Source organism: Egretta garzetta, unplaced genomic scaffold (assembly GCF_000687185.1).
Source record: "Egretta garzetta isolate BGI_Z169 unplaced genomic scaffold, ASM68718v1 scaffold687, whole genome shotgun sequence".
Classification (NCBI taxonomy): Eukaryota; Metazoa; Chordata; class Aves; order Pelecaniformes; family Ardeidae; genus Egretta; species Egretta garzetta.
The window spans coordinates 285,010-294,802 of record NW_009260396.1 but is presented as its reverse complement, the minus strand read 5'-3'; the positions used below and the strand labels follow the sequence as shown (position 1 = coordinate 294,802).

The 9,793-nt window shown below is 51.8% G+C and overlaps 1 protein-coding gene across 1 annotated transcript in view; it reads left to right on the top strand.

Moving 5' to 3' along the window:
* The first annotated feature begins 656 nt into the window (after positions 1 to 656).
* The window catches only part of BAHD1 (bromo adjacent homology domain containing 1), a 13,724-nt gene continuing 4,587 nt past the window's right edge, over positions 657 to 9,793 (top strand). The window contains exons 1-4 of the mRNA XM_009643069.2: positions 657 to 2,292; positions 6,026 to 6,387; positions 8,431 to 8,590; positions 9,609 to 9,685. Of these exons, the coding sequence (XP_009641364.1) occupies positions 657 to 2,292; positions 6,026 to 6,387; positions 8,431 to 8,590; positions 9,609 to 9,685 (2,235 nt within the window). The remainder of the gene's footprint in view (positions 2,293 to 6,025; positions 6,388 to 8,430; positions 8,591 to 9,608; positions 9,686 to 9,793) is intronic.

Here is a 9,793-nt window from a genome sequence, read left to right as displayed (position 1 = left end):
CAGCATCTATAAAATGCAACTGTGGGGAACGACAACAGCAGTGAGGAGCCAGGTTCTAACCTGCATAGGGATTTGCATGTATTTAATTTATTAACGTTGGCAGATCTCTGCTTAATAGACCAAGTTTACTTTTCACATGAGTAGGTGGACTTTTTGTTTTTCTTTTGTCTAATTGTTTCAGAAAACGACAATGAAACAGCCTGCCTGTATCAACACGCAAGCAGTCAAATACCTGGGATTTATTTCTGCTGTGTGCCCTGGACCAGCATTCAGATCAGGCTTTAGTAGATTTGATGAGAATTTGTAACGTGTTAAAAACGGTATTGGTGTAACAGGGAACATACTTGGACCGGGAGCTGGGCGAAACAGCTTTCTGGCCGTACCCTGGTTTTCCCAGCTCCTGTGGCATTTGCCGCCACCGCCTTGCTTTTAATTACTATCATGTTCTATGGCTTAATATTAAACCGCATCTCATTGCATCCTGTCTCTTAATTGGCTTAACTGGCCATCACCCAAAAAGACTCTACTGTGTATAGAAACAAGCTTCCCCAAGTATTCCCTAACTGGCGGTTGGTGCTTTGTGGGGAGATGGGTCCCTCTCAGCAATATTAATAGATGTTTTCTTCTGTTCGTTCTCAGGATTGGACATTGATCCTATGACGCATGCCCGGAAGAAACAACTTTTCCTTCTGAAACATCCAGCTGGTTCTGCTGGCCGAGCTTCATCACCAACAGGCAGCAGGAGGATGGACAGGACCGAGGCAGAGTGTGGCGAGCAGAGAGACAGAGATGCCGCCGAGGCTCCGAAGTGTCCGACTGGGTTTGCGGGGACGAACAAAAGCAAGAATTTGCATGAAGTGCGAAAGACGTACCCGCTGCGGAGACGTCTGCTCCCCTCGGTGAACAAAAAGACCTGCAAAGTGCTCCTCACCAGGCTGGAGGATGTGGCTGGATCTCTATCAAAACAGACCCAGAGCTGTAAAAAAAAGGACCTTCCCAGTTGGATGGAGGGTTTGGGATCTGCATTGTTCTCCGAACAAGTTCAGCCTGTGGGAGCAGGGAAGAGTGATTCATCTGGGGAAAAGTGCACAATAACTTATCCAGGGACAGAGCAAGACCTTGATACTGCTCCTTTGGAGCCCAGGAAACGCAGGCTGGCCTCGCTGAACGCGGAGGCCGTGAACAATTTGCTTTTTGAACGGGACGATGGCTTATTATCTGGCAGACGTTTTCGGAGAGACTCCGTGAAAGCTGGTGGAGACTGTACTGTTAAGAGCTTGCATTGCAAGGCCGGTGACAACTGGTCTGCGCTGGAAAAACCAGCTGCGAAAACAGGTAAAGGAAAAAACCGGCATGAGCCCAGTCAGAAATGCAATAGCTGTGACCACTCACTGGATGAGGTCTTTGATGATGGGGCAAAGAGGGAGGATGGTGCCATCTCCTATCATCCCACCCCAAAGAGACTGGCCAGCCTGAACGCTGTGGCCTTTCTGAAGCTGACCCATGAGAAAGACCAGCCCCTGAAGCAGAGGAGTAAATCGGACGGAGAGGGCAAGTCCGAGAACCACTGTTCGAAATCTACGCTCAAATGGGCCAAAGCTGGTAGGAAGAATTGTGTCAAATCCAAGAAGGAAATGGCTAGCTTAAAAACGGAAGGTCAGCACGGCTGGCGAGGACTCGCTCTAGGCGCTTTTGGGAAGGGAGAGCAGCGGGACTCCTCTAGGCTCTACGGGGTGGCAGAACCCGTCCCTTACGAGTCGCTGTCTAGCTCCTACGCTAGCACAGAGGGTTTCTACCACAGACTGCCTTTGCTTATGGGTGGGCAAGCTTCCATGAAGCCAGAGTATGGAAGACCCGGAGAGAAATCCCCGACCCCCAAACAGGAATTTCATCAGCCTTCCTTTCCCGTGCAGCAATTCCCTCCTTTGCCTGTGCCCGGAAACCACACGGATTGTGGATGTCTCTATGAATCCTCACATCTGACTCCATTGAACGGGTTTTACGTTTATTATGGCCAAAGTGGATACAGTGGCTACTCTCACTGCTCTGTTTACCCCAAGGACGAGCTTTCGCAATCGGCTACCTGCGAGGGGCTCTTGGTATCGCCCGGTTCCTTGCCGTCAGGTGCTCATTTCCAGCCCCTCCACTGGTGTAACTCTCCGTACTGTTGCGGAGAAGGAACGGCGATTAACAGTTACAGCGTCTGCGGAGTCGTGCACGTGCCGGAGGGCAGGATTAGTAGCGTGCACACAGGACGGAACAGCTACCCCTACAAAATGCCTTTTGCAGCAGGTAAGGTGCAAAGTGCGAGCAAATCTCGTTCGGCGTTCCTAGGAGAAGAGGGCCGGTTCGGCGCGGTGGCTAACGAAGGTATCTCGTTGCCAGGAGGCAAGCTCCCTCCATGCGTGGTGCGTCTCAGCTTGGCAGCTGAGCTGCAGCTCGCAAAGATTCTGCATTTCGCCTCCCCTTCCCCCCTTTTTAGCCCTGAGGGTTTTTCCCCGCTGAAAGGTCTTATTGGTGTGGAAAGCGTAGAATCGGGGAAAGGATTGGGGCAGTGAGAAGGTGACTCACGACTTGTAACGCGGGAGCTAACCGCTTAGGTTTTGATCCGTGTAAAACGAGTGGGTTTGAGTTCCTACACGCTCTGCAAGGCTTCTCACCGTCCTGCTGTGCCGCTCCGAGCAGAGGGTCTAAAGCACATTAGGCTGAGTGGCTCCTCCATTCCCAAAAGCTCCCTCTCAGGACGGAAGCATCCTTGCGGAGCAGAGCAGTGCGAAGAAGCAGGCATGGCCTCGGTCATCAGACCCTTCCTGGTGCAAGCTGGGGGAGGGGGGTGCAGTCTTTTACAGTTTTGTAGATCAGATCTGGCGGGGCTGTCCGGCAATTCGGTTCGAGTCCAGTGTTTGGGCAGATGCTTGAGTTTGACAGTGGTGGTACAAGTGCCAGGAATGCTGTTAGCTGGGTGAGTAGGGGTCCCATCCGTGCTCTGAAACAGTGCCTGAAAACGAGAACGGTGACGGTGTAAGAGGCGATGTCGTTATCTGCCTGGTTCTCCTCTGTCCCCTCCGTCTTTCTTCAGACTTTGTCCTCCAGTGTGCTTTATCTTGGAGCTTTGCCTTTGCTATTGAAAAATATCTTGTGAAATATTTAGAACTGGATTGCTGGGGGGGGTTATCAGCCACCAGTACGTCATATAAAAGCCATCCTGTGAGACAGCGCTGCCGTGTGCAGCCGGTGCGGTCTACGGATGAGGCTGCTGTTTCAGCTGGCGGGAGGGTAAACACCGCGCTGTCGGTTAACCACGTGCTCGAGCCAAAGGGAGGCATGACTTAGCCACTTAAAACGGGTTTTCGGGTGGGTGGATGAAGTTTTGGTTCTGCGCTTGGTTTGAGCGAGGCTTTGTCATCTTCCCTTGTAGGAAGCTGCTGAAACTCGGGAGAGTTTGCTTGAAGTATAATTTCCGTTTTCCCTAAATATCCCCGCCGTCGTGATGCTGCTTCCTATGGTAGCAGCGAGACCGCGTTTGCTGGTGGCTCCTCTGCTCTTTAAAGCTGAATGTTTGCAAGACGAGCAGCTCGGCGATGTGTTCTCGGCTGGCAGTTTGCTGTGCGGTGCCCTGAGGTCGCGTCAGTCTACTTTGTTCCTGAAATTCTGCGTGCCGGTGCCTCTAACTTGGTGCAACCAGAAGGATGCAGGCGGTGCACACCGAATATTTCTCAGAATTCAGCCCTCCCTGCAAACTTCTGGTGGTGCTGGCAGGGGCGGCAGCGGTTCCAGGGGCACGTACTAACTCGCTGCGTGTCGCCCCGCTGCTGACACCTTTCTCGGTGTAGCTTTGTAAGTGCTAAGATAACCTTTTTTTTTTTCTAGCCCATTTTTTGGATGCGGTGCATTCTGGGTTAAAGCTGGCTTTAAGTATAAATGCTTCACTGATTCCGATTTCCTTCCTGTGAGCAACTTTGATTTTAAAAGCCTACAACATCGGAATAATTTAGGCTTTGTTTGGCGGATTGAAATGTGTAAGGAGGCCTCCTAGAATCTTAACAGGGACTTACACTGAGGGGGTGATTTTTGTATATGTGTGTGCCACTGAAATCTCATCCTTCCCCAGGGTGGGCTATCTTAGCGAATTAGAAGAATACTTTTGGCTGGAAGCAGCAGGCTCCCATCTGAGAGCGCTGGTACAGGGGGATCCAGCTTGATCGGTCTGGCTCGGCGTGTTCGAGATGTTCGTGTGGAAATAGCGGTGCCTGTCTGGTACAAATCACGGGGTCAAGCTGTCGTCTTGGGCAGTCGTGGTCTGCCGTACGTGGGGGAGAGACCTCGCTTTCCCCGTCCCGCCGATAGTTTGCAGCGAGCAATTTGAAAGCAGGGTGGTGGGGATGAGATGGGCCAGGCTGGGAGAGATGCTCTAGCCCAGCGCCGGTGGAGGGGCTGGGGGTGAGTGCAACCAAGGAAGGAGCCCTGGGGATGCCAGCAAGGCCAGGTCCGCCCTGCTTTCCTGAAGGTCAGACGATACTTTTGTGAAGCTTCATCCTGCTTTAGTTCAAGCTTGAAAACTGCTTTTGTAAGCAAAATGCTCAAGAAGTGATTCACTGCTGTGTGGGTCCTGTGCCTGCCAAGGCCAGGCGGGATACCTGAACTCGCATCCGGACGTCTCGGCTCGCGGAGGGAGTCGCTGCGGCGTTTGCTGCTCGGGGTGTCGGCAAAGCCTACGGGGAGGCAGGAGGCAATGATTCCCGCTTACGGTGAGGGGATCTCGGCAGTTATTCTGCTGGAGCTTGGGTCACTTCAGGCATTTGGAGCGGGGCCAGAGGAAGGCTACTAAAATGATCCAAGGGCTGGAGCCCCTCTGCTAGGAGGCCAGGCTGGGAGAGTTGGGGGTGTTCAGCCTGGAGAAGAGAAAGGGTAGGGTTAGACTGGATCTAAGGAAGAAATTCTTTCCAATGAGGGTGGTGAAACCCTGGCAGGGGTTGCCCAGGGGGGTGGTGGCGGCCCCATCCCTGGGAACATTCCAGGCCAGGTTGGAGGGGGCTGTGAGCAGTCTGATCTGGTTAGAGGTGTCCCTGCTCCCTGCAGGGGGGTTGGGCTGGGTGACCTCTAGGGGTCCCTTCCCACCCAAAACATTCTATGATTCTATAATTTTTGCACTTATAGAATTTCTTTGCAGCTCTGCAGCAGTGCAGTCCCACAGATCTGCTAGGACATGCTCTGGTCTGGAGGCATCTCCTGGGGGTTGCCTGAGGCTGCCCTTTTTGTTCCCCCCAAAAAGCACCCTTTCCAATTTAGGTAATAGGGGAGCCTCGTGTACTCGTCGGGGAGCTTTCTTCCTGCCGACAGCAGGCAATTCAAATCCGACTTGCTCTTCTGTCGGACGCGTTGGCCTGGGTTGAGGGCTTGCGTTGTGACTCCCGGAGCGGTGTGAGGTGTTCTGGGATGCTTTTGGGAGGCAGCGTCAGCCGACTTCCTAACCTGTTGTGGTTAGTGCATCTGCTTTGAGGACACGGTTTTGCTGAAGGCAGCAGCGTGCATCATCTCACGTAGTTTTGTTCCATGTTGTTTCATGTTTCTGGAGTTAATTCGGAGAATCTTCTCAGCTTTCCCTGATGAGTAGAAGTTGGCTTTTTGAAAGAAGCTGGCTGCTTCTGCTACTGTGGTTTAATGCTTCCCATCGTTTTGATAAGCCTTTTATTTCTTTTATACATATTGACAGGCTGGAACTGCTTTGGCCACTGGCCAGCCTTATGTGTATTACTGGCTGGCATTACTTTCGGGGGATTTCAGATGGGTTTGCTGTAGTGCAGTGTCATCGGCACCAATGTATTGGAGCATTGCAGGCTTAGAAATATCTTTGCTTTTAGAATCCAGTGAAAGTGCAAAATGATATTACAGTGTGAAGAGTCTTTACTGCTGTAACGCAGTAAGGGGAATTTCAGGGGAAAGAAGTGGTTGTTTGGGACAGTTTTGACTGCGTAGTCATCTTGTATTTCAAATGGTACATGCCTCTCTTCTTCCCTCCCCTTAGAAGGCTGCAAGTCTCTGGACCAGCTGAACCTCACAATCCCTGTGGCAGGGCACCCCGCGTCGCCTGCCCACCCGCTCTCAGGATGTCCTGTACCCAGCGTGCCACCGGCTGCAGAACCCGTTCCTCATCTGCAGACCCCCAACTCTGACCCTCAGACCATGGCCCGAGAATGTCCACAGAGCTCAAAGCCTCCCAGCGGCTCCAAATCCGGTCTGCGAAATACGACGGGCTGCCTCCACGCCTCTGACAGCAAAGCAGCGGGAGGTCATTCCCATCCAAAGCAGCAGCGCATCAGCAGGCGCAGAGCTACCAATGGCTGGATACCCGTTGGCACAGCCTGCGAGAAGGCCGTCTACGTTGTGGTAGGTGTCTGGAGTGCTGGGTTCCGTGTGTGCGTGTACGGCCATACCCATCTGTGCACCTTCAGGGGAACTGAGGTCGTGAGAGCGTTTTGGGTCTTGCTTCGAGGCGGAGATGGTCACTAGATGCCACCTAGAACCTCGGACAAGCAAACAGTGCCTTTTGGCTGGGCTTTGAGGCCGAGGTGCTTCTGGCTTTGTTTTTCTCACGTGCCCTGGTGTTACCTCGCACGGTGTGACAGGCGGTTTGGAAAGGAAAGGAAACCTGCTGCTGCTGTGCTAGCGTCAGCTGAAACGCCACGCTGATGAGTACTTGTGGCTTCGGCACTTGCAAGGGTGGCCCCTGTCGCACCCCTGAGCCCATCCTACAGAGAGATTGTTCTTCAGCTTCTTCCTCCTGGGTTAGGGCAAACCTGTTTGAGAAAATGAGGGAGGGTTTAGCCTTGTTATAAGGAGCATTTGTCTAAACATAGCTCTCGTAAGGTTATTCTTCTTGACGAAGGTGTCCGTAGCTCAGCAGGGATCTCCCAGAGAGCCTGGAGGACTCGGACAGTATCCTGGCTCCCAGGTGGAATTTTTCTAGCACCCAGTATCCCCCATCTTGTAACTTACCTGACAGCATGGCCGGTCACTCCTTCAAGGACTTCTTGTCTGTACTTTCCCATTTGTTGTGTTCAGGGGCTGAGACTAGCTCCTGCAAGATGGGAGATTTCCTGCCAGAAAATTTAATTAACTGCAGTAAAGTCCACTTCAAGGGAGAGAGAAGGCAATATCCTTCATGTTATTAAAACACAAGAGCAGTAGACTTGCAACCTGGACCTGCATGCTGTCTGGGAAGGTGGGACGAGGCGTTGAACTGTGTGCAGTAAATGTCAGCAGCCAGGGGAGCCGTGCTGCAAGCGGGCTCGTCTGTGCTGCCACTTGGTGCGGTCGTATAACCTCGAGCTGCTGAGAGCGTCATCCAGGACAGGTTCTGCAGCTTCGGCTCTTAGGGCTGCGTCCAGGTGCCAGGGGCTGTGCGAGGATGAAGCCCGTGGAAGCCGGAGACGGGCCTCTTGCACCCCCTGCTTAGACTTTGACACTTTGAAAGGAGCAGCACCCCACTAATCTCCTTAAGTCCTGGCACGTAATGCTTCTGATTTTGCCTGGGCGATCTGGCGGGAGGTTAAACCCATCCTGCTCAGGCATTCTGAAATGAGTTTTCAGAGCAAAACAAAATAAAATACCCCTCCCCAGTTCATAGTCCAGAAAGTGATCCTTTTGTAAGGTTAGAGGGTAAAAAGGGAATGTTGGAAATCCGCTAAGGAAAGCTTTATGCCACAGCCTCCCTGCCACTTGCAGCCCTATTCATATGAAATGCTTCATGGTTTATTTGTTTTCTTACAACGTTTGTATCGAAGAAATGCATAGCATTCAAAATACGCCTTGTTTTCCATGCCTTTGAACGGGAGGGAAATGCACACCTACAGGTGGGCAGATAAAACGGTGATTTTCCTGAAGGTTGGCTTTTTGCATGAGGAACTGAAGGAGCAATTGTTTTTTAATTTGAAATAAGGGTCTTAATTTCAGCAATAGGTGCTTTTGTGAGACTCGCTGTCCCACTGGTGAGCTGCTCCTTACTGCCAGCGCTACGTAGGAGAAATAGTTGCATGTTGCTTTATTTGAGAACGATGGCCACGTATGGACTTGATGGTCTTAAAGGTCTTTTCCAACCGAGACGATTCGATGACCTGCGAGCACTTAGATGCTGTTCCTCAGTGAACTTGCTCTCCCTACAAATGCCCTACCCATAGAAAAAGGAGTTTGTTTGACCTGATCTTTGTTGTTATAAACCAGCCTGGTGGGAATACAGATGCCACGAGTGGTCTCACGCTGTACGACTTCTCTTGGAGGTCTGCTGGAGTGGAAGCACTTAGCTCTGAGTATGCTTAGGCAAGTTTTTAATTTGCAGCAGGACCAAAGGAGTCTGGGATTGGGGTAGCAAACAATAAACTCTGCCTGTATGCTCAGGTTGCTTTATTTTTTGTGTGTGTTCTGATGGTATAGAATGAGCCAGAGCCGGCTGTTCGCAAGAGCTATCAGGCTGTGGAGAGAGATGGGGAGATTATCCGGGTACGAGATACTGTCCTCTTGAAATCGGGACCCCGGAAGAAATCTATGCCATACGTTGCGAAGATATCGGCGCTGTGGGAAGACCCCAAAACAGGTACTGTGCCAAAAGAGTACGTATTGCCTCTGGGCTTGACGGGTGAGGGTGAGCTGGGACCGGGGAAGTGATGGATCCCGGGAGAGCTGCAGGCTTGTTAGGGTACTCCACTGCTGCCAGCCCAGGTGATGAAGAGGAAGATATTAGCTCCGTGGCTGTCGTTCAGATGGCTCCAGGAACTGAAATGCCCTTTAATCACTGGCCTGGGACTGGTAATCAGGATCTTCCTGGTCGTGAAAGCACATAATACCCGCCAAGCGCCTGACTTGGTAACCATCTCCTTTATTATTTCATTGCAACAGACCCCTCCGGAGCTGCTGTTTACTCAGATGCTCTGCCCAGCGCCTGGGCTGGGAGTTGGTGTGGGGCACGGGCTTATCTGCAGCAGCTCTCGGTGGGGACCAAGCAGAGGTGCTGGTTGGAGCAGTGTGGCTCTGACGCTCAGGTCCCGTGTCTGACTTAGCGACACCTGAGCCAAGCAAGCAGTGCCAAACGTTGTGAAGTACAGGTCTTGCTTAAAAGTTTAAAAAAAAAATTTAAAAAAATGTTCTATGTGAAGGGAAGTCATCAACGCTTGGTAAGGCCCATCTCGGCCCATCCTGCAACAGCAATTCTGGCGTTAATCCGGGAGTGAACACTGCAAGTCCTGAGCTTTGGACGAGCATCTTCTCCAGCTTGTGGTCGGAACGGATGCTTTTTTCAGATGGAATCGTTTGATTTTTGTGCAGGGTTGGGGTGTTGGGGTTTTTTTTGGTGCCTGACCGACCTCTTTGTGACAAGGCGACCCAAGTAGAAGGGGTGAAAGTGTAATGGAATAGCAACATGACCGACTTCATACAGCTTCTTGCTGTAAGAAAAGGACACCTAGTTCAGCATGAAATATTTATCATGGCACAGCTGCCCCTGCGTGAGCACTATGGGAATGAAAGGGATGAAGCAGGAGGGGGAAGCTGGATATTAGAGGGAAAGCACTGTGAGAAAACCGAGGCTTGATGTATTTTGATGAATCTTCTTGCAGGGGAGCTGATGATGAGCCTCCTCTGGTATTACCGACCGGAGCACACTCAGGGAGGCCGCAATCCCAGTATGCACCAGGTGAGCCATCCGCATTCGGGGCGAGGGTGTCCAGCTACGTCTGCATCCCTGCAGGACAAGGGGATTAGCCCGAGTCCCTCCCCGCAATCCTGGGTTGCCTCAAACCCG